Source organism: Lynx rufus, unplaced genomic scaffold, assembly GCF_022079265.1.
Source record: "Lynx rufus isolate CCGP_SWC_20201006 ecotype Redwood Valley unplaced genomic scaffold, mLynRuf1.p SCAF_21, whole genome shotgun sequence".
In the NCBI taxonomy this organism is placed as follows: domain Eukaryota; kingdom Metazoa; phylum Chordata; class Mammalia; order Carnivora; family Felidae; genus Lynx; species Lynx rufus.
Window position 1 is genome coordinate 15619064 of NW_025814836.1, and position 24448 is coordinate 15643511.

The following is a 24448-nucleotide window of genomic DNA, read 5'->3' on the forward strand; positions in this document are numbered from 1 at the left end:
TGAAGTCATAGGCAAACTGAGGCAGGCAGCAGACCTGCGGAGGCTGCCTCGATGACCTTGAACCACGCGGGGACCAGGGGCACCATGGTCTTTGGTCTTTCCCGTCCATCGCATCCATCAGAGAGGTCCTGACACAGGGCAGACATCCCGCCTGGATGGTAGGCTGCCTTCCAAGGCAGTGACACGCAAACACACACACACACACACACGCACGCACGCACACACACACACACATTCTTCGTCTCTGTCTCTCTCAGAGAGAGCTTCAGGCGGCAAGAGGCCCTGGGTTCCCCAGCACGAGGGCAGTTCTTCAGCCCCTAAGAGGCACGGCGGGAGGGTGAGGGGCCGTGAACAAGCAGTCCACCCCCTCTGCATGCAGGGCCATCACAAAATGCTGCAACCAGGCAGCCATCAGCCCTGATCACAAGGTGGCCTGAAGCCTGACAAGTCCTTTCCCAGGAAGGACAGAGGCCCTGGGACTTCTGCACCCATGATTCTCACACCGGCCTCCTTCTCCACCAGTCCCAGGCCTGGCATCCCTAAGACTGCAAATAGAATTCATTTACTTCAGATTAATTCACCAGGACCAAGGGTGACTTCAGGCACTTTGACCTTTCCTGAAGGCTCCCAGCCCTGTGGTCACCAGAGTGACCTTGGCCCTGGACATACCACTGCTGCCCAGCCAGGAAGAGAGCCCTAACCCTCAGTGCAGGAGAGCTGTTAGCAGACCAGAAAAGAGGGGACAGCCTCTACGAGTCACCTGCCCCCCCGGCTCTTCAAACTCCTATTTTGTTCTATGGGAAAGACACCCAGGATGGTTGGACAGGACTATCCGATGACCGCTTTATGAGGACAATCAGAACCTTACTCAACTCCCCCCGTCTCAAAAGATTTGCCCTTTTATTACAACACACACGATATCTCCTGGAAGCTTAACAACCCCTCCTCTAAAAAAATTTTTTAATGTTTATTTTATTTTTGAGAGATGGAGAGAGAGAGAGAGAGTGAGTGGGGGAGGAGCAGAGAGAGAGGGAGACACAGAATCGGAAGCAGGCTCCAGGCTCCGAGCCATCAGCACAGAGCCCGACACGGGGCTCGAACCCACGGACCGCGAGATCGTGACCTGAGCCCAAGTTGGACGCCCAACCGACTGAGCCACCCAGGCGCCCCATAACAACCCCCTCTTCCACCCGATTTACGAAACCAAGAGAGCCCAGCCACACTGCCACGTCCAGAGCTCACAAGGCCACCACGTGCCGTCTGATGCTCTGTGGCCTGAAGACCCACCAGTGTCTCCGGTTTTAGGAAACGAATCGATGTTCCACTTAACCAATCCTGTGCAAAGGCAATTCCACAAAGCCCCCAGCGCTGGGATCAGGGTTTCCATTTAAAGTACGTGGTCATTCGCCAAAGATCGTGGTGGTCCAGAATCTTCTACTGTCAAATACGAAGGTGGACGGCCAGGCGCTTGAAAACGTCAACCCTCAGAGGACACCCCAAACGCGCTCTCCCAACTTGGCCTCGTTGTATCCATTGGTCCACATCCCCTCCGTGGCTTCCACACTATCAAAACTGACAGCTTTTATCCAAATATATGATACGCCTTCCACTTACAACAACATGGAAATTAAATGTGAAGAATGACATTAATTCAACATTATGGCTGGTTTTACTCACAGAAAAGTCACACAACTTAAACTTACGGTTCCCACGGCCACCGTAACTGTCACACACCGTATATACACACGAACGAAGGAAACCGATCACCGTAAAGAAGAACCGAAATGCTACATCGGCACCAGAGGACACGTTACAGCTGCTGGGGGACACATAACCTTGAATATTCCCCTACATTCTGCATAGAGCCTAAGATATTACCCACTGAATAGAAGGTACATTACTTCACTTCTTTGTCAACCCAGTAACCACGTCAACGGGCCTTTTCTTTAAAAACAGCACAATTAAGGGGCGCCTGGGTGGCTCAGTCGGTTAAGCACGCGACTTCGGCTCAGGTCATGATCTCACGGCTCGCGGGTTCGAGCCCCGCATCGGGTTCTGCGCTCGCAGCTCAGCCTAGAGCTGCTCCGGATTCTGTTTCCCTCTCTCTCTCTCTCTCTCTCTCTCTCTCTCTGACCCTCCCCTGCTCATGCTCTGTCTGCCTCTCTCTCCAACATAAATACATAAAAACAGCACAATTAAGATTTTCCTCAAAGGAGTCTCTGATACCCCACTATCATTAGAATATATTTTTGATGTTCTCAACAAGCATAATCAAGCCCTCTGTTTTTTTTTTATTTTACTTTTGAAAACTTAATGGTAAAATTGCCTTTCTGTATATGTGTACAAGGCTACATTGTTTATATGTTTATTTTGAGAGAGAGAGAGAGAGAGAGAGAGAGAGAGAGAGAGGCCAAGCAGGGGAGGAGCAGAGAGAGAAGGAGAGGGAGAGAGAGAGAGAGAGAGAGAGAGAGAGAGAGAGAGAGAATCCCAAGCAGGCTCCATGTTGTCAGCCCAGAGCCCAACATGGGGCTCAATCCCACGAACCCTGAGATCCCGACCTGAGCGGAAATCAAGAGTCACTTGCTTCACCAACTGAGCCACCCGGGCGCCTCCAATGGTACGGTTTTTAACACACACATAGATTTGAGGGACCGCCACAACAATCAAGACAGAACAGATCTGTCACCCCATTAACACTCATTCGTGCTATCCCACTGGGGTTTAAACCATCCCCAGCCCGCGGCAGCCACCTGTCTGTCTTCCTCACGTAATTTCATCTTTTCCAGAATACCCTACACATGGATTCAGCCAATATGCCAACATCTGACACTGACGTCGTTCACTCGGCCCAATGCCTTTGAAGCCCATCCAAGTCGTCCTCTGCAATCATTCAAACCATTTTGGTGGCCGAATAGTATTCGATCCTACATTTATGCATTTGGTGTTGGTTTCACAAATGCCAAACACATTATTTCCAAGGACACAGGGAAAGATGAATAATTTTGAATATCGTAATGCTAGGGGCGCCTGGGTGGCTCAGTTGGTTAAGTGTCCAACATGAGCTCAGGTCATGATTTTGCGGTCCGTGGGTTCAAGCCCCGCGTCAGGGCTCCGTGCGGACAGCTCGGAGCCTGGAGCCTGCTTCAGATTCTGTGTCTCCCTCTCTCTCTGCCCCTCCCCTGCTCACACTCTCTCTCTCTCTCTCTCTCTCTCTCTGTCTCTCTCAAAAATAAACATTAAAAAATTTTTAAATTGAGTATCATAATGCTAAAAAAGAAAGACTAATAGGAAAAAAAGGTCTAATTACTTAGAAACATTCCAAAATTATGGCAATAACAATGTGGCATGAAAATTAGGATCCGGTTTAACCGTCTCTCCCATAACTCTCTCTGCTGCCTTTTGGGTAAGTGGTTTTGTGTTTTTGGTTTGCTTTTGTTTTCTATGACTGAGAGTTTAAATTGGTATTTCCATTCTACCTGAATGGAAATGGGTGGCAAGGTAATAAACTTTGCCTTCTCTTTAGGGAAGAGTCCTCTAGCTGCAGGAAGGCAAATTTATTAAAATGTAGCAGGATATGGGGAGATACGAGCATGGATGGGCCAGTCATATAAAACAGAAAAATCACCAAAGATCCTAAGAGCAAGACACTGATGTGAATAAACAGTTTCCTTGTGTGTATGCTAAACGTGACCTTGTACAAATGCCACCTCCCATGTGGCTCATCCAAAGGCTCTCACCATGAAGTACACACAGGAAGCCAAATTATAAACCATGTAAACAACCGCGGGGGGGGGTTTAAACTTCAGTAGGAGACATCAACCCACAGCTGGAAAGCTAAATGAGGAAAAAAGCTGGCTCAGGAGAGCGTTTCTACAGTCTCTGGAAAATACTCGGGACATGTCAGTATGGCAAGCAATCCCCGTACGACATATTGACTTAACCACTCCTCTCATGTCTAGGTTACCGAGAATCCGAACACTCTGGCTGACAGCGGTCACAAACACAAACACCCAACAAGACAAAGGAAGGAGCGAAATGAGCAAAGGGAATGGGATGGCGAGCCAGACCCTGAAGCACAGCCCGGATCCAGTGACAGAATCAAAACGACCCACAGGGCAACTAGAGAACAAGATTACGCTGTCTGGAGCACCTGCGGGGGGCTCAATCGGTTAAGCGTCCGACTTCGGCTCAGGTCATGATCTTGTGGTTCGTGAGTTCAAGCCCCGCCTCGGGCTCTGGGCTGACGGCTCAGAGCCTGGAGCCTGTTTCAGATTCTGTGTCTCCCTCTCTCTCTGCCCCTCCCCCGTTCATGCTCTGTCTCTCTCTGTCTCAAAAATAAATAAACGTTAAAAAAATTAAAAAAAAAAATCAGTGACCAGCAAATTACAATCCACCACCTACTTTTATAGATAAAGTTTAAACTTTGAAACACAGCCCCACCTATTCATTTGCATACTGTCTATGGCTGCTCTCAGGATACAATCCCAAGGCTAAGAAGTTGCAATAGAGGCCAGGGGGGCCACAAAGCTAGACATACTGATTATCCGGCCCTTCGTGGAAAAAGTTGGCCAACCCCTGGTATACTCAACCTTTCTTTTCCTGTTCAGTCATAGTTGTCCACTGACCTTTCACACGCTGTTTCCATGCTGTTACCAGTAGATAGTTTATTTCTTATTTTTTAAAAAAATTTTAATGTTAATTTTTGAGAGAGAGAGACAGAGGACAGAGAGAGAGAGAGAGAGAAAACAAGTTGGGGAGGGGCAGAGAGAAACGGAGACAGAGAATCCAAAGCAGGCTCCAGGCTCTGAGCTATCCGCACAGAACCGGACATGGGGCTCGAACTCACGAACCCTGAGATCATGACCTGAGCCGAAGTTGGATGCTCAACCGACTGAGCCACCCAGGCGCCCCACTTGGAGATAGTTTAAAAGAATAATGGTCCCCTTTACGTTTGCTTGGCACTTTATAATATACAAATACACACGGACTCCTATTAGCTTATTATAAGGGGCCCACAGGCTGTCAGGAGTATCATCAATTTACAAATGAAGAAGTCCAAGTGAAGAGATAAATGGTTGCTCACTAAGGGAGACCAAAGAGTTAGGCGTTCCCTTGACTGACCTGGGTCCTCTATTCTTTTCACCGTGCCCCGACTTGCCCCAAATCCAAAGTCAGAACACTTCGCCCGGCATGCGGACCGGCAGCTCCCTGCGGGGGCAGACGAGGCCCGGGAGTCAGAAAGACCCGGTTCCCACCCGACTTGTTCTACTTCCTAGCTTCGCGTCCTTGAAAACGCGACCTAAAATTCAAGACGTGGGAACCTGTCCACAAGGGGCAAAAAAGACACTCACCTCGCCGACTGTTGGGAGAAAAATGCATTCACTCAAAGGAGGTCTACTGAGCATTACCGTGTTTCTGGGGCCGGACAGGCACGAGGCTGCCTGTATGCAGAGCGAGCCCGACGGATGGTCCGAGGAGATAACGCTCATGTTCCGTACCCAGCAAGGGTCCTGATACATAACCTCTCGGAAGGTGGTACCGGATCGGGGTTGCTTTCCTATTAGGACTGTTATACTGCTATCATGATTCGTATTAAGACAGGGGGTGTGTTTAGGAAGACTGGAGGAAGAAAACTCAATGACGGGGGTCAGCAACCTGAGTCCCTCCCTTCATTCCCTCCCTCCGCTCCCCTGACACTTGTATCGTGACAGTTGGAGAGATGTCTAATGACGCCTCGGGCCCGTGGGACCTCCCTTGGCACACAGGGCTCATCAGCCTAGGCAGGCTTCCTGCATGGCTCTCTCCCCAGGCAAAGCTTCTCCTTCAGCTATTCGCCGCCTATAGAGCAGGCATCGCAACGCCACCTGTATATTACAGATCCCTGCCTTGCGAGCAGCACAGTATTGAGCCCCCAGCACTCCCCTGGATGGATGCCCCTCGTGGGTACCCCGGATAGCCCTCGTGGTGTAGCAGGACCGCCCGACAGGATGGGAAAGTCTGCATGATCCAGCCTCAGAAATAACTCTGACATCTGCTGCCACCCACCCCTCCTGTCCTGCCACCCGGCCGGTGTTCTCTCCCCTGCAGAGGCTTTCCCTCCAGACGCGCACACACCTTCCTTCCTCGCCTCCTCTAGGCCGCCGGGTAAATGTCGCCATCTCAGAAGAGGTCTTTCCTGGCCCCTCCGGGCAGAACTACCACCCCAGCACTGTGCAAGCATCTTCTCTGCTTTGTTTTTCTCCCTTCCACCTACCCCTCTCTGAACCTATCTGGAGCCTGCCACTGTTGAGATCAGGATAGGCTCTCCAGGAGGAAGTGGATTTTTGTCTGCCTTCTTGACCGCTGGGTTCCTGGCGCCCCGAGCAGCATCAGCACATGCGAGGTGCTCAACGCGTGAGAAAGGAGGGAGGGAAGAAGAAACGGGGCACCCAAGCTGTGAAAGACCCTGCAACGAGGCGGACACGCCTGGCTCGCCGACACCATGAGGCTGAGTGATGATTTGGGGGATAAACCAAGAATCGTAAAGGGCCCGAAATTGAAGTGTAGAGACACTAGTGTACTCGTTCACCAGCTGGAGGCCCGTTCCTCTGCACCGGTTTGTCATTTTGCTTCTTTGTGGTCACTAAACTGAAGCTCTGTGGTTGCCGAGTAGCGGTTCTAGAAACATCCCAATCAGGTACTTCTCTAAACCACTCAGCTCATCTATATAAGCTGGCACCAAGGCTAGTTATTTAAAATACCAACTGCCAAATGAAATGTCAGGAAAGGATGTATCCCGGTGGGGGCGGGGGGGGGGGGGGGGTTGGGAATTACATGAATGAGGGAGGGGGGCAGTAATCCTTCCATTCAGGGTTATTAGTTGCTGGCCATCATAATAAACCCATTCAAGCACTATAATTACCCCTGTATTTAAAAAGGCACAGTGGGGGTTGCCTGGGTGGCTCAGTCCATTAAGCATCCCACTTCGGCTCAGGTCATGATCTCACAGTTCGGTTTGTATGTTTCAGCCCTGGAACCTGCTTTGGATTCTGTGTCTTCCTCTCTCTCTGCCCCTCCCCTGCTCACTCTCTGTCTCAAAAATAAAAGTAAAATCATTAAAATAAATAAAAAATATAAAAGGGCACAGTGGACACAGAGAAATAACAACCAATATCTTCCTTTCATTACCAACTTTTTTAGATCACCGACTCGGAGGTGCCCCGGGTTAAAGGATCACATTTCCAAACTCCTTGCTGTGCACACAGTTTTGTGTACGGGCTTTGGATTCAGACAGTTCCCAGATTCGGATCCTAGCTCTAACACTACCTGGATGACCTTAGGTAAGCCATTAAACCTTCTCAGCCCTCATTGCATTCTGGAAAGTGTACTGATAAAAATAATGATAATAACATGAATAAATACAAACATAATCATAGCAGTGAGCCCACGCCTGTCACGTAGTTTTGGGCCACGAATTCTCTCTACTTTTTTTTAGGCTTAAAACTTTATTTTGAATGAAACTTAACTACTAGGCTTTCCTCTCTACCTACCTGAGTCTTAGACACATAACGTGCCCTCCCTGACCACCTGCTCAGAACGACCCTCTCTACTGACCTCAAATGGTCATCTAGCACTGACCAGGGACTGAGACCACCTCGGATCTTTGGTCATTTTTTCCAATATCTGGACCTACTCTCAACTACATCATCAACACAGAGGACGGGAACCAGAGGCAACTTTCTGTATTTCCTCAGTACCCGATTTTACAAGGCAAGAGAGAGCATCTCAAAAAATAAGTACTGGGGAAGGAAGTGAGAAGAAAATGCAAAGGAAAAAAAAAAAGAAAAGAAAAGCTATTCTCCCTCTGGGTCTCCTTAACTGTAGCTTCTCCATATTTAATCTGACATTTGGGAAGTCCATTAGTGCTCACTGTACATCCCCCTCCAACCCCCCCATCCAGGGCCTCCCTGTATCACCACCTTCCTCGACCAGCTGAACTTCTTAAGGTTCCACAGCACCTAGCATGGCCTGTGGCTTAAAAGTCAGCTTCAGAGGGATGCCTGGGTGGCTCAGTCAGTTAAGCGTCCGACTTCAGCTCAGGTCATGATCCCACGGTTCACGAGTTTGTGCCCCGCATCGGGCTCTGTACTGATGGCTCAGAGCCTGGAGCCTGCTTCGGATTCTGTGTCTCCCTCTCCCTCTGCCCCTTCCCCACTCATTCTCATTCTCTCTCTCTCTCTCTCTCTCTCTCTCTCTCAAATATATAAAAACATTAAAACCATTATTTCTTGAAGTCAGTGTCAGGGAAACATGAGTCAATATATTTCACATAAACAAGGTTTGCAGAAAGCTGGGCAGAAAGAAAAAGAAGGCATCATCTCTGTTCCTCAGGAGCTTCCAATCTAACACGAGGCCAATTTCTAAATAACCAACTAAATACAAGGTGGGGTCAATACACCTAACAGATTCCCCAAGTTTTTCCAGGCCCTGATATAATTATCACTCCGTACACATTAATGAAGTTGAGGTTTATTATGATTTGACAATCATGAAACAGTGTGCTGTTGCTATCAAAATAACAGGAACATAAGGTGCCCTTTACCACCTCCCATGCCCAAGTTTTGGTGATGGCAGCAAGGAGAATAAAACTGTAAGACCACCTTTCATCCATCAGAGGCCCGACATACAAAGTCATTGAAAGCAGGCCATCTGGTTGCCAGGCAACCATGAAAACCTACCGGCCTGACTGAAAGTGAAAATAGACAGCTAATAAATTAACGTGTCAATCAATAAAAAGGGAAAGGTCATGCAAGAAAGCCTGGGTAAAAGTTTGGACTCGTCCTTGAACCCTACAGGGGGAAGAGACAGCCTATGCCACAGGACTTTAAGAATTGTGGCTTCGTGGCCTAGGCAGGTTGGCCATGTGGATATGGAGGTCGTTGGCTCAAGCGAACAAAGTGTGAGCATGTCAAGATCTCCTTTGCACCTCAATCTCTATCGTGAGATGGATGGCTTACCAGACACCATTCAGTGTGGAACCTACCCGTTCTCCTTGCAGGGATTCATGTTCGTAAAACAATCTCCCGATTCTATGTGACTTCTCATGTAGGCCAACTTCCAAGAGTCCATACGCCTAACAGATTCCCCAAGTTTTTCCAGGCCCTGAGATAATTATCACTCCCTACACATTAATGAAGTTGAGGTTTATTACGATTCGACTTCCCAAGTAACTCGACAATCATGGAACAGTGTGCTGTTGCTATCAAAATAAATATTAGAGTCTATATGGTATTTAATCCTCATTACAAACAGTCAAGGTTGTCATTTATAGCTCTGTCTCATGAGCATTGGGTTATCATGAGTTGGTCCTCGGAGCCAGATGGCGGCTGGACAGTTAATACAGGTCTAGGAGGCAGGTGACCTTCTCAGGGTCTTACCCAGTGACACCTTTGCCCACTACCAATTTGCTTTCCCTTCACTACCTCCCTTACCTGTTCCAAACCCTTTCTTCCTCTACAGATGTCTGCAGAAAGCAGAATGAGGTTAGCGCTCGGTAACAGCAAAAGCGGCATGCCAGGCAAACAAAAGCAGGGTGATTAACACTGACTGTACAGTCGGGAAAACCCTCACAGGGAGGGAGAATTTGATGGGTGAGAGGGTTTCCTGGAAGAGAAGTACGAGACGAAGAAGTGAGGAGGAGACAGAGGTGAGATGCATAAACGAAAATGTCAGTGAAAAGCAAGGAAAGTGAGACAGCCTCACGGCATTCATGGGTTTTTCACTTGGGCCACCCAGCGGGTGTGGCCAAGAAAAACGGTCTCTGTGTGTGAGAGCACTTGAGGGACACAAAATTCTGTCAGAACAAGTTGAGATCAGGTTTGTGTGCAATGCCCACGGCGATCAGAATTGAAGGCCCAAAGAAAAGTCTGGAGAATCCTCTTCGACCAATGTATTCTTTATTCTAAACCTACTTTCTTCCATTTTGGTTTTATGGCTGGTTGAAACACCTTCACTGAGACTCTTCCAAGGCTCCATGTGGCTTCTCTGTTCTCACATGCTTTCTTCCTATTCCTTCTTAATTTTGTGCTTTGCTTCCTCATTCCATTTCCCCATAACTGTCAACCCGCACCTTGCTTCCCTGCTGACACTGGCAGGACTAAGAAGAAACTAGAAAACATTCAGACACCATCATTTGGGGTCTTATCCCACGGCTGCGGGCTCAGCCTGGTACCAAGTTGCCATTGCATAAAAAACATGGAAGACAAGCCTCCGACCACAGAAGTTCCTTTCCTTACCCCTCTAGAAAGCTACAAACAAAATAAGTCACAGCAAGGATACTCGGTGAACATCTGATTGTCCCTGTGGTGCACTGGGTTTGTCACTTGCCAACCCCTTCCTCCCCGCTCCTTGCTTCCCCCCATTTCATGAAAGTGATAGAAACCTGGCCACTATTCATTAGGAAGGAAACAGATGGCCCACATCCTAGATACAGATTAGCCAACCCCAAAACTCACGGATTCCCCAGGACTTCCACCTTCATTGAAAAAAAAGAGAAGATGGGGCACCTGGGTGGCTCAGCTGGTTAAGCGGCCGACTTCGGCTCAGGTCATGATTTCGTGGTCCGTGAGTTCGAGCCCCACGTCGGGCTCTGTGCTGACAGCTCAGAGCCTGGAGCCTGTTTCAGATTCTGTGTCCCCCTCTCTCTGACCCTCCCCCGTTCATGCTCTGTCTCTCTCCATCTCAAAAATAAATAAACGTTAAAAAAAATTTTTTTTTTTTTAAAAAAAGAAAAAAAGAGAAGAACAGATTTAAAGCCAGTATCAGACTTGGGCTGTAAAGTCTACCCCTGTCTAAATCTCTGTTTTTCAGTTAATATCATACAAAAAGAAATTTCATTTACAGTATGATGTGTTTCTTTAAAAAAAAAAAAAAAAACAAGAAAATCAGACTTTAATTAAATCATAAACTGACGAGAACTCACAACAAAGACACTAACAAAAACCGTCCTAACCTGAATGTACACATTGCTATCACTGATTTCCTCATTACACAAATATGGAGTGAGCAGATGCTATGTGTCAGGCACACAGCAAGGCCCTAAGAAAACAAAGACAAATTAGATGCAACTCCCTTGGATATACCCACTGACCAAATTACACAGCCTAGTGGAGAAGATAAGCGAGGGAGTGACTAACTTCTATACTATGTAATAAGCTCGAGATCCTCGGGTAGTGGGAAAAGCCCACCCAATATGGTGGGGGGGGGGCAACAGAAGGAGGGCGGGTAGGCAGAGCAATGGACAAGAGAGAATCGTGGGGAGGAGCAGAGAGAGAGGGGGGGAGAGAGAGAATCCCAAGCAGGCTCCGCGCTGTCAGCACAGGGCCCAACACGGGGCTCAATCTCACAAACCCTGAGACCCTGACCCGAGCCCAAATCCAGAGTCAGATGCTTAACCGACTGAGCCACCCCGGTGCCCATTTGCTTTTTTTCAAAGGGCTGAGCTAAAGGAGAAAATTAATGAAAATATTCTATTGGTAAAGGACTAGGAATTGCAAGATTTTTTGGAGTTAGCCCTGCGAAGAAAAAATAACCACTGGCAACCAACCATCTGCCAACCAGCCGTTCCCCATCACCAACCAGCCCCTTAGCCCAGCCCACCCTTCCCAGCATACATCGCACCAGAAAGTTCTTCAAGCCTTTGTTTCAGGTGCAGCAAAATGCTCACTACCCCCACCTACCCCACCCACAGGCCCGTGTTCACCATATTTCTTCACCTATCAAACCTACGCCGGCTTGCACAATGCCTCACATGACACATCTATGACCCACGCACTGATTTCTTCTACCTCCTAAGCTGCCAAGAGGCAAGGCTTGGATGTTTTGCACAGTTTCAGTATCTGCTTGCTTTTTCTGCTGCCTTTAGAGCTGTACAAAGCTGTCTCTCAATACAACAGAACTTGAAGGCAGGGTCTTCCCATCCATTTCTATTTCCAGTCTCCCATCCCACTCTCCCATCCATTTCTATTTCCAGTCGTAACCCTTAAGGTGCCCCAGCGTAGGTATGCAAATATTTATAGTCCGCAAAACAGTTTCACAGCACTAACTTAAAAAAAAAAAAAATTCTAATCTGAGAGCGTTAGCCGGTCAAAGCCAAGAAACCCACCCATTTTTTTTTTCTGATAACTTATAAGTACCAAGATAAAGATTAACTCCAGTATCTAGTTCTCAATGTTACCCCCTTCCCACTCAACTGTGAATTATGAGCTATGTTTAATAATTCACCTAATTTATATTTTGATGAACAGAAATAGAACCTTTCAATTTAGAAACAACAGTAAAAACCATAACCTCATTGCAAAAAGACTTTCCTAAATGTAAGGGGCAGTGAAAAAGATAGTCATTGAATGGCTAAGGGTGTTTTATTGTAATGTTTCCAAAGGAATCTGGTCACACCTTCCGAGTACCCACGATCCATTCTGTAATGACACCCAAAGATATGACAGAATTAACAGGCTTTGGTTCTGAAAGTAAAACCAAAATGCTCAGTTAAATAACCAGCTTCCCATGCAAGTATAACATTAACCTGGAATATAAAAAAAAAAAAAACAAAAACAAAACTTAACTTCCCTCGACACCACAACATACTTCAGTGCCATTAATGTGGAAATTAAAAAAAAAAAAATACTAATATCATCCAAATCATGATTTAGTAATCTGGTGGCTGAATTTACATGAAATTCATTCTAGAAGTACAAGATTTGTCTCATAACTAGATTCGGTTCTTTTATCTTATTGAAATAGCAGAGCTTTGTAAAATCAGTGAATCTGTAAGAATTTGCATCCTTCAGATTTCTTCCTTTTGGTGTTTTTTAGAGCATGCAAGTGAAGCTGTCCACAAACCAGTATCCACACGTGTGCCCTAGCACATACACATGCACACACGCCCATGCATTCTTGCGTATGGAGGACTGAGCGGTGGTGGAGACAGAGACACGTGTACGCTTAAAGCAGAAAGTTCGAGGGAAAGTTATGCTCTTAATTTCTTTGGCAGGGAGATGGAAAAAGGCAAACCCATCCAATAGGGCTTTTAATGCCTTAAAGTATCCCAGAAAGGTTGTCTGTAATAGTTTTAAAATACACAGAGGTCAACCCTAAAACAGACGGGAACAGTGGGTGCAATCAATATCACCTGAATCTACATTCTTGTAAATGACATTCTTTCCCTCCAAGCTAACCACAAAAATAACTCCCAACCAAATTTTCCAAGGGCATCGAGTGCACTTAAAACAGAGAAAAAAAAAAAAAAAGAAAGAAAGAAAAGAAAAGAAAAAGGAATAGGAAAGCGCCCAGCCCTGGTCTCACCTCCGGCTCTTCCAGTGCATCCTCTTCAAGGGGAGTTTTCTGGAGCAGATCCAAGATGTCATTGCTGGAAGGTCTCCTGTCCTCGGCAGGAGAGGCATAGGCCTCCTCGGAGTCTGTTTCCCCCACGTGGAGGTGGCCTGCTTCTTCCTGGCTCCAATCCAATTCTTCTTCAGACTGTTTCAAGGAGCTACTGCTGCTCTTGGGAAAGATCCCTGCAGTCGACAGGCTGCTGGGCACTGAGGTATAGGACGACTGGGGCCCAGAGTAAGGCCGCCCCTCTGGGGCCAAGGCCTCGGCCTCCAGGAGGTCAGGGACAGAAAGGCTGAGGCGGCGGTCCAGGGGACGCCTTGCCCTTAGATCTAGGGGTTTGTTTGCATTCTTCTTCACCTTTCTCTTGCTCAGGTTGATTAACAAAGGCCTGGTCCGTTGTTTCAAAGAGCCCCAGACAGATGGTTTATCCATATCCATGACTGCATGAAGACCCAGGAAATCACTCCATGAGAGTGTCTCTCTATGGAAAACAACTTCAGTGGATCCTAGAAAACAGAATATAAGAAGACAGAACATGAGCCTTCGCGCTAGTAGCCGAGCACATCAAAGCTTAAAGTGTGACTTGAAAGTCTCACATTTTCCACTAAGGGATCAAGACTGAAGCATTTGATCGGTAATGTCTGCAAGTATTTTTTTTAATGTTTTTTAATGTTTTATTTTTATTTTTTTTGGGGGGGAGGGACAGAGAGAGAGGGAAACACAGAATCTGAGTGTGAGTGATAAGAATGCTCCACAAATAAATATGTAATGACACAGACCAGTAAATGCTATGCAGGAAAGGGGGTAATTTGAGTTATTACAGATTGGACTCAATAGGGATCAAATCCAAATCAAATTTGGATACAAGAAAATGAAACGGGACCACTTTCTTTCACCAAACACAAAAATAACTTCAAAATGGATTAAAGATCTAAACAAGAGACCTGAAACAATAAAAATCCTGGAAAATGAGCACAGGTAGTAATCTGACATTGGCTGTACCATTTTTTTTTAGATATATCTCCTGAGAGAAGGGAAATAAGAGGAAAAACAAACTATTGGAACTACATCAAAATAAAAAGCTTCTGCACAGCAAAGAAAACAACAACAGTCAACAATCAGGCAACATGCTGAATGGGAGAAGATATTTTCAAATGACATATCTGATAAAAGGTTAGTATCCAAAATATGTAAAGAACTTATATAATTCAACACCCAAGAAATAAGTAATCCAATTAAAAGCGGGCAGAAGACATGAACAGACATTTCTCCAAAGAAGACATCCAGATGGCCAAAAGACACATGAAAAGATGTTCAACATCATTCATCATCAGGAAAATGCAAATCAAAGCTACAAGGAGATATTACCTTAAGTCTGTAAGAATGGCTAAAGTCAAAATCATAAGAAACAACAAGTGTTGAAGAGGATGTGGAGAAACAGGAACCCCTATGCGCTGTTGGTGGAAATGCAAATTGAGGCAGCCACTCTGCAAAACAGCATGGAGGTTTCTCAAAAAATTAAAAATAGAACTATCCTATGATCCAGGAATTGCACTACTGGGTATGTATCCAAAGAACACAAAAAAACTAATTCCAAGGGATACATGTGCCCCTATGTTTAATGCAGCATTATTTACAACAGCCAAACTATGGAAGCATCCCAAGTGTCCGTCAAGAGATAACGGGATAAAGAAGGTGTGGTAGATATATTTGTGTATACATATACACAATAGAATATTATCCATCCATAAAAAAAAAAAAAAGGAAGTCTTGCTTGCCATTTGCAAAACATGGATAGAGACAGAGAGTACAATGCTAAGCAAAACAAGTCAGAAAAAGACAAATACCAGGGAACCTGAGTGGCTCAGTCGGTTAAACATCCGACTCCTGATTTTGGCTCAGATCATGATCTCACAGTTCGTGAGATAGAGCCCTGCGTCGGGCTCTGTGCTGACAGTGCAGAGCCTGCTTGGGATTCTCTCTCTCTCTCTCTCTGCCCCTCCCCTGCATGTTCTCTCTCTCTCTCAAAATAAATAAACCGAAGGGTGGGGGGGAAGACAAGTACCATATGATCTCACTCACATGTTCAATTTAAGAAACAAATGATCAGCGGTGCCTGGGTGGCTCAGTCGGTTAAGCGTCCAACTTCAGCTCAGGTCATGATCTCACGGTTGGTGGGTTCAAGCCCTGCGTCAGGCTCTGTGCTGACAGCTCAGGCCTGCTTCAGATTCTGTGTCTCCCTCTCTCTCTGAGCCTCCCCTGCTTGTGCACTGTCTCCCTCCCCCACCGCTCTCTCTCTCAAAAATAAACATTAAAAAATCTTTTCAAATAAAAAAAAAGAAACAAATGATGAGAGAGAGAGAGACAGAGACAGAGAAGCTGTAAGTAGACTCTTAACTACAGAGAACAAACTGATGGTTACCGAAGGGGAGGTGACTGAGTAGTTGGGAATTAAAGAGTATACTTATCATGATGAAAAATAATGTTTTTAAAAAGATATTTATCTGAAGGACTTAGAGATTTAACCCAAAAAAATCAAATTTGGAGAAATAAACCTTATTCTGTGTGTCAAGTAGCTCATAATAGACCCTTCCAGAACAAAAAAGAGCAGTGGGTCAGGTCATTCTGACCTGCCTCTATTCCACTGTCATGTTTGGCTGAGGATAAAAGAGGTCAAGAGCCACAACAAAACACATTTTCTAAAATCAAGGACTCCAAGCGTTTGTACTCAGCCCTATCTCACTCCAAGACAGGATATTTAGCCATAGAGAAGTTATTGTCTTTCGAAGAGCAGGACTGTGAGAGTCTACAGCCTTTGTTAGATGACCACCAGTACAGGCAAGAGCTTCTCCCAGGATGAAATGGGTATCTTCAGTAGGCAATGCAGAGATGAAAAGCTAGGGTTCTAGAGACAGACTCCATGGGTTGGAATTTTGCTTTGCTACATCCTACTTAGAGGTACCATCAGGGGCAAGCCATTGTACTAAGCCTCAATTGTCTCACCTATCCAATGGGGATTATATTATCTGGTGTACAAACAGAAGGACACAAAGTGCAAGGCACAGCGTCAAAGGCAGAGAAAGTGTTCAGCGAAGAAAAACTATTTTTTTAATCTTGATTGATACTGTTGTCATAATTTCCAATTTTGGTATCTTACTCAATTTATTCAAAATCTCTGGATCTCATTATTATTTCAATTTTACAGAGCTTAACCATAACTACCTCATTGGCCTCTTGTGAAGACTGAATGAATTAGTCTATATAAGGTGTTTAGAACACTGCTTGGCACAGAGTAAATATTTAAGACAATGTTAACTGGTTTTTAAATTATTATAATTTCAATTATTGCACACTGAGTCATTCTAGCTTTGAAAGCATAAAATATTTTACACTTTTTGCTGCTTTTTAAAATGTTGCTCTAAATATAAACTTCTATTTCGCATTAGTAAGACACAAATACCTTATTTCACAACTCATAATTTAACTTGCAAATATGCTAAAAAGGATTGTTTCTATCTTCATTTAGAAATATTTTAGTCAACTAGCATTTGGTTGAATGTTATATAAATGTTTATCAGATCTAGTGGGTTAATGATTCAGTTCTTCTATACTCTTGCTCAGTTTCGGTCTACTAGTCTTACCTAGAGAGGTGTGCTGGGTTACTCAATTATAATTATGAATTTGTCTATTTCTCCTTTCACTATGTCAGGTTTTGCTTCTGTATTTTGAAGGGCTGTTAGTTGGATACATGTTTACAATTGGTATATCTTCTTACTGTTTAAATCCAATCTGACAATCTCTTTGAATTGGTTTGTTTAGACCATTTACATTTAATGTAATAATTGATATGTTTGTATTAAGGGTTCCCAACCTATGTGTTTTGTTTGTTTCCATTGTTTTTTATTCTTTTGTTTCTCTTCCTTGCTTTTTTCAAGGTTAACACTATTTCTTAGTGTTCCACTTAATATATCAATTATGACTTTGACCACATTTCTTTTAATAAAATTTTAGTGGTTGCTCTAGAAGTTACAACATGCATAATTAACCTTTCACACTCTCCTTAGAATCATCTCTCTGATCCACCTTTCTGTTGTCCTCTTCCACTTTTAAGGACTCAATGTGATTCAGTTGGGCCCACCAGGATAATACAGCATATTCTCATTATCTCAAGGTCTACAGTCTTAATCACATCTGCAAAATCCTTTTGCCACTTAACGTAACATATTCACAGCATCTGAGGATTAGGATGTGGGATTCTGTAGGGCAGGAGATTATTCTGCCTACCATATAATGATATAGGTATCCTCTTCCTCGCCCCTTGAAAAGTTGTCTTCTACATTACATCTAAATACATTGCAAATTCCTATCAGACAAGCTTTTACTTTGATTTCAGTCATGAATGGTATTTGGAATAATTCAAGAAGAAAAGAACAGTCTATCATATTTACCATTTTCTCCATTCCTGATTTTCAAATTTCTGGTATCAGTTCCCAATAGTATAAGAAATTTCCTTAACTGGTTATTTTATTGCAAGTCTGTCGACTCCAAATTCTTTAGATTTTACCTCATATAAGAATATCTTCATTTCATCTTCAAAGATATTTTCTTAGAATCCCAGATTCAACACTTTTCTTTCAGCACTTTAAAAATGGTATGACCTTTCCTCTGGCTTCCATGATTTCCACTGAGAAATCTGAGTCATTTGAATCCCTGTTCTCCTACAGAGAAGGTGTCACTTTTTCTCTGACTGCTTTCAAAATTTTGTCTTTAGTTTACAGCAGTTATGATATGCGTGGGTGTGTGTTTCTTTGAGTTTATCTTGTTTGGGGTAGCTTAGCTTCTTGAATCTATAAGGTTATGTCTTTTGTCAAACTTGGAAAGTTTGCAGCCATTATCTCTTGGGATACTTTTAGCCACATTCTTTCTCCTTTCCTTCCGGGACTCCAATAATACAAACATTATGCCTGTTGTTATTGTCCATCAGTCTCAGCATCTCTGTTCAATATTTTTCAATCTTTCTCTCCTTTGTTCATACTGCATAGTTTCTATTGATCTACGTTCAGATTTACTGGTTCTTTCCTCTCTCATCTCCATTTTGTTACTGAATGTACATAGTGAGGAAATCCGGGGGTGGGGTAGGAGAGGGCAAGGTGGGGAGACTATTGTATTTTTCAGTTCTAAAATTTCCATTTGGTTCTACTTCGTATCTCCTATTTCATTATGGATACATTCCAATTTACCTTTTACTTCAGAATTCACGATTATTCACTGAAGCATTTTTATAATAGCTGCTTTAAAGTCATATTTTATTTGTCGTCCATTGTCTGTTCCATGCGATTTGAGATTTTTGTAGTTCTTCATAGGCCAACATGGATCATATCCTAGACATTCTGAACGTTCTTACAAAATCTCGAGCCTTATTTAAATCTATGGAGAATGCTGATGTTATTGTTTTGTCAGGCATCTGATTAGCTTCCAGCCACAAATTGCAACCCACATTTTGTGGGCTGAGGTCAGTGTTGTTCTCAAAAGCCATGAAGGGCCACCGCAATCTGTCCTGGGTACGCACCGTATAGAGGTCACTCTGAGACTTGCATAGAGCTCTATTCAATAACTACATTCTCAAAGTAGATGGCATGCTAATCATGATCAGATGCATGAATGTGCAGGCTGTGGTCAGTTCAGGAATTCACAAGCTTTATGGACTCATTTCCTGAGCCCCTCTTCTCAGCTGCTTCCCCTGGTACTCTCTGATACCCTGGAAGTCCCCTTTTCTTCATTTTATTTTTAATTTTTTAAGTTTACTTATTTATTTCCAAAGTGACAGAGAGAGAGAGAGAGAGAGTGCACAGGGGAGGGGCAGAGGAGGGAGAGAATGCCAAGCAGGCTCCACACTGTCAGCACAGAGCCCAATGAGGGGCTCGAACCCACGAACCGTGAGATCAGGACCTGAGCCAAAACCAAGAGTCACACGCTTGACCCACTGAGCCACCCAGGCACCCTTGGAACTCCCCTTTTCAATCCTCTGATCAGAAACAACCCACTACTGTGATCCCACCAGAGTAGTGGAGTAGTGGGAGGATTGATAGAGATTAAAACAAGAAAGAAAGAAAGAAAGAAAGAAAGAAAGAAAGAAAGAAAGAAAGAAAGAAAGAAAAGAAAGAAAAGGAAAGAAAGATGGAGGGAGGGAGGAAGGGAGGAAAAAGAAAAGGAAAGAAAGCAATGATTTAGCCCTGTTCTCAAAACTACAGCATCATGAAGTAGGAAGGCCATCCCCCTCATCATTGTTTTGGCTCCCGTCGGATTCTGTGTCTCCCTCTCTCTCTGTCCCTCCCCCACTCGCTCGCTCTCTCTCTCTCAAAAATAAATAAACATTAAAATTTTTTTTAAAAAAGTAAGTTTTGCAAAATCCTTCTGACCAAAATTTCCCCATGTGTGTAAGTAGCACAGAACCAGAGGTCCAGAACTACAAACGTATAACTATTAAAATACAGGCCCCTCCAAGAAGAGGTGCTCTCAAAGGTGTACATAAAGCGAATATACCACTAGACCGCGGTCGCTTCGACGCCTGAAAACATTACCCCTCCAACCAACGGCGCATGAAGATGGAAAGTCTAACACAAGAATAAATTCAAGGAACAGTTAGACTTGAAGAAAAAAGCCGGTGAGACAAACCCAACTAACTGCATAGTCAGCTTTCCTCACCTCAGAGGAGATTTACAAACAAACTGAAACATATCAGCTCCATCGTCTAGCATGACAGAAGTTCCCAGGTTATCATCATAAGATCCAAAGAGCTGCAAGTGACAATGTAGCCCGCGCTCTGCAAACCATCAGCGCTAGAAGCTTCGCCCGACGAGTTACCTGTGGTGCCCAACCTGGTAACACGCAGCCTTCATTTATTGAACGGAAAGAAGCCTTCTGCTTCTTCAAACCACTAACGGCAGGATAAGGTCTTCGCAGGAAATGGCCCCAAGCCCAGAGGCCTAATGGAAGTTTCATTTATTACGGTTTTAACCCAGACATCCTCCCCAGCTGGCTGCGAGCAATTGGCCAAATGGAAAAAGAGAACAGCAAACCTTTTAAATGCCGGCCCCAAAGTATCTGATTGAACCTGCACCACATCCACGGTGTGAACAAGAAACACAAAGGAGAGATCGGTCCGAGAATGACAACAGCATAATTGATTATTCGGCACATTATTCAGTCACCCGGGCTCAGACTGTGCTTCTCGACGTTCCCCTTTAGCGTAAATATGATGAAAAGGGTTTATTTTCACAATCTAAGTACCAACTCAAGGGACAGAGCCGCAAGTAGTTATTACTAGTCAGAATGTGTCATTACTAGCTTTTTAGAGAACCATTAAGATATTTTTATCACCGGCAGAAAGGAAATTTCATATCGCACCCTGTTAAAGTGGGAGGAAAAAGCAAAATTTAAACTAGATTCAATAAAGGTGAAAATCTGATGATATACACTCCTCCTGTGGTATCCGTTTCCTCCTGTGGAAAGGATAAAGGCAAATTCTAGTCTGTGAAAGGATTATTTTGAATTGTGATAAAACAGGGATAAGAGGCTCTACGTTTGACTATATTTAATCGAGCTGGTTATAAGAAACAACTTCCCCACCACAGAAATGTTATCTAAAGGAGACTATCCTTGGGGTGCCTGGGTGGCTCAGTCAGTTAAGCATCCGACTTTGGCTCAGGTCATGATCTCGCAGTTAGCGGGTTCAAGCCCCGCATCGGCCCGTGTGCTGACAGCTCGGAGCCTGGAGCCTGCTTCGGATTCTGTGTCTCCCTCTCTCTCTGCCCCTCTTCGCTCGTGCTCGCTCTCTCTCTCTCTCTCAAAAATAAATAAACATTAAAAAAATTTTAGAAAAATAATAAAGGAGACTATCCTTAATAGAGAAGTCCCTGCAAATCACTCTTATATAAGAAACAGAAAATGCAACCGCTTTTAAAATAAATTTGGCTTCCCTCCCCCCCTAAAATGCAGCTTCCCAATCAATCAGTCAAATTGCTACTAAATTTCTAATCCAATTGAGGTAGAAAAGATCATTCTACATGTTAGATATATTATTTAAAAAATCATGGGGTGGGGCGCCTGGGTGGCGCAGTCGGTTAAGCGTCCGACTTCAGCCAGGTCACGATCTCGCGGTCCGGGAGTTCAAGCCCCACGTCGGGCTCTGCGCTGATGGCTCGGAGCCTGGAGCCTGTTTCCGATTCTGTGTCTCCCTCTCTCTCTGCCCCTCCCCCGTTCATGCTCTGTCTCTCTCTGTCCCAAAAATAAATAAAAACGTTGAAAAAAAAAAATTTTTTTTTTAAATAAAAAAAAAAAAAAAAAAAATCATGGGGATAGGGGCGCCTGGGTGGCTCAGTCGGTTGAGTGCCCGACTTCAGCTCAGGTCATGATCTCACGGCTCATGGGTTCGAGCCCCGCATCGGGCTCTGTGCTGGCAGCTTGGAGCCCGGAGCCTGCTTCGGATTCTGTGTCTCCCTCTCTCTCTTCCCCTCCCCTGCTCATGCTCTGTCTCTCTCTCAAAAATAAATAAACATTATAAAAAAATTTTTTTTAAATCACGGGGACAGAATCCCCTCCAAGAGGAAGACCAACCAAAAGGACTGGATGCCTTTTTCAGTCCCACTACCTATGTTCTTGGAAAGAAACAAAATACACTAACTGAAAGCAGTTCCTGTCTTCTCTGGCTGATGCCATACTCTGCCCCACCGCTACTCTCTTTAAAATCTCACCTGTAGAAGAAGGTCCCAGAATCACTCCTCTCTCTTTATCAGTCATTCCTAATTCATACTCTGTCTGGAGAGGATTGAAGGAAAGGGGAAGGGGCTGGAGTTTCTGCAGCCCTCAGATACCTGTGCTGTCACTCTTATTCCAATCTCTAACAGGATATCCACAATTAGCACCTCTCCCTGAAAGGAGTTTAGCAAAAGGGACACGTGATTTTTTAAATGAGTCTGCACCAGTGAACATTCCATCCAACAAAAGAATAAAGTAATCAGTGCAAAAAAGCACAACTAGCAGGTCTGAGATTGCTGACCTCTTACTCCTGCTCTCCAGGTTGGTCCTGAGATGGTGTCTGGGAACCTAAGATTTTGCAAGGTTTCCAATCACTCTGACCAGAGTGGCTCATTGTGCCCCCACTGTACGTGCAAACGATTTCCTACTTTCCTTCTAAGAGTCTGGAATTTTAGTACATGCTAGGCAGAGAGGATCTATGTGACCGGTTCCCGATTAAAACCCAATAAAAAGTTTTCTCTAACGGGCATCCCCGGTAGGCAACGTATCATACATGTTGCCGCAACTCCTTCCCAGAGGAATTAAATATGCCCTAGTTGATCCCACTGGGAAGATTGTGCCTGGTTTCCTCCAGACTTCCTGGGCACTCTTCTCTTTGCTGGTTTTGTTTTGCATCCATCCTTTCCCAGAGCAAATCATCGCTTTCAGACCAAATACCGAGTTCTGTAAGTCCTCCTAAAGAGCCACCAAACCTGGGGGTGGCCTTAGGGACCCCCAACACAGAAATATTCGGTGGAACGTCAATGCCTTAGCATAAGTTGCCGAAATGGACAGATGTGGAAGACGTGGAAATATTCTAAATTTTTCTGATTCATTTCTTACCAGGAGTGAAATAAAACAAACCAGGGAAGGAGGAGGAGCAGGAGAGCAAAATCTTATTACAGCACTGAAATTTTACAAACGCAAGCAAGAGAAGACAGGAAGCTCAATTTAAAGAATAAACTGATGAGGGGCGCCTGGGTGGCTCAGTCGGTTGAGCGTCCGACTTCGGCTCAGGTCGTGATCTCGCGGTCCGTGAGTTCGAGCCCCATGTCGGGCTCTGTGCTGACAGCTCAGAGCCCGGAGCCTGCTTCGGATTCTGTGCCTCCCTCCCTCTCTGACCCTCCCCCATTCATGCTCTGTCTCTCTCTGTCTCAAAAATAAATAAACGTTAAAAAAAAAAAAAGAAGAAGAAGAAACTGATGGGTCTTCAAGGAAGGTAGAAAGAAGGCAAGATGGGAAACAGTTGATCAAATCTGTGGGAGTCTATGCGCCATGCTTAACCATGAGCAACATACAGAAACATTCAAGAGGAACCAAAAACCCAACAGCAGAGAAGGAATAACCCAATTTTCTGGGGGAAAGTGGTGCTCTGGCAGCAAAACTGAGCCAGTTTCGTGTTGGACACTTTGCAGGACATCTCAATGTCATCAGGAAACATAGAGACCATGGGGGCCATTATCCCTCCAAATGCTCTCTACCGTATCTCTTTAGCTAATGATCTCAGTCTAGAATTCTAGAAGCTTTCTAATTCTCTACACCCATCCCAAGAGTAGAAACACTGGCTCTTGGAGATCATAAATGCAAACTTCTTCAGCACACTATGTTTCACTTTAACTGCATCTAAAGAAATGATGTCAACTTAAAAAGCTAGAAAGTGACTTACCCCCATGTCAGGTACCATGGACTTCTTTTCCTACTTTATATCTCTTGTTTTATTGCCATATCACTTGGTAGGACCCAAGGAGATCATGGCCATGAAAGTGCTTTGCAAACATGATACAAATACTAACAAATAGGGGGCTTCAACGCTTAATCACTATATTTTGCCCTAAGGGAGATCTCTAATCTTTCCTGGGTTTTCTTGTTCTAAATAGTTGTAAAGGCCTTTGATCTTCCATGTCATCCTTCCTGACATTTTTTTTTAATTTTTTTTAACGTTTATTTATTTTTGAGACAGAGAGAGACAGAGCATGAACGGGGGAGGGGCAGAGAGAGAGGGACAAAATCGGAAGCAGGCTCCAGGCTCTGAGCCATCAGCCCAGAGCCCGACGCGGGACTCGAACTCATGGATCGCGAGATGGTGACCTGAGCTGAAGTCGGAGGCTTAACCGACTGAGCCACCCAGGTGCCCCCTGCCTGACATTTTTTATCCACCTCAGTCCCCAATCATTTTCAGATCTCTGGACCTATTAGTTCTATCCAAACATTTCAGCCTTCGTTATGTATTCCCATATCCACTCTCGTTGCTGTTCTTTATACTTAGATTTCTTCAGTGGTG

At 44.7% G+C, this 24448-nt stretch overlaps 1 protein-coding gene across 6 annotated transcripts in view; it reads right to left on the reverse strand.

Annotated features, from left to right (window-relative positions):
* Positions 1 to 24448, reverse strand: part of MCTP2 (multiple C2 and transmembrane domain containing 2) — a 238519-nt gene that overhangs the window by 172026 nt on the left and 42045 nt on the right. For all 6 annotated transcript variants that reach the window (XR_006963408.1, XM_047086646.1, XM_047086644.1 and 3 more), the window contains exon 2: positions 13342 to 13877. Coding sequence is in view for 5 of the 6 variants with exons in the window: in XM_047086646.1 (XP_046942602.1) it covers positions 13342 to 13809 (468 nt within the window). In the remaining variant the exon portion in view is untranslated. The remainder of the gene's footprint in view (positions 1 to 13341; positions 13878 to 24448) is intronic.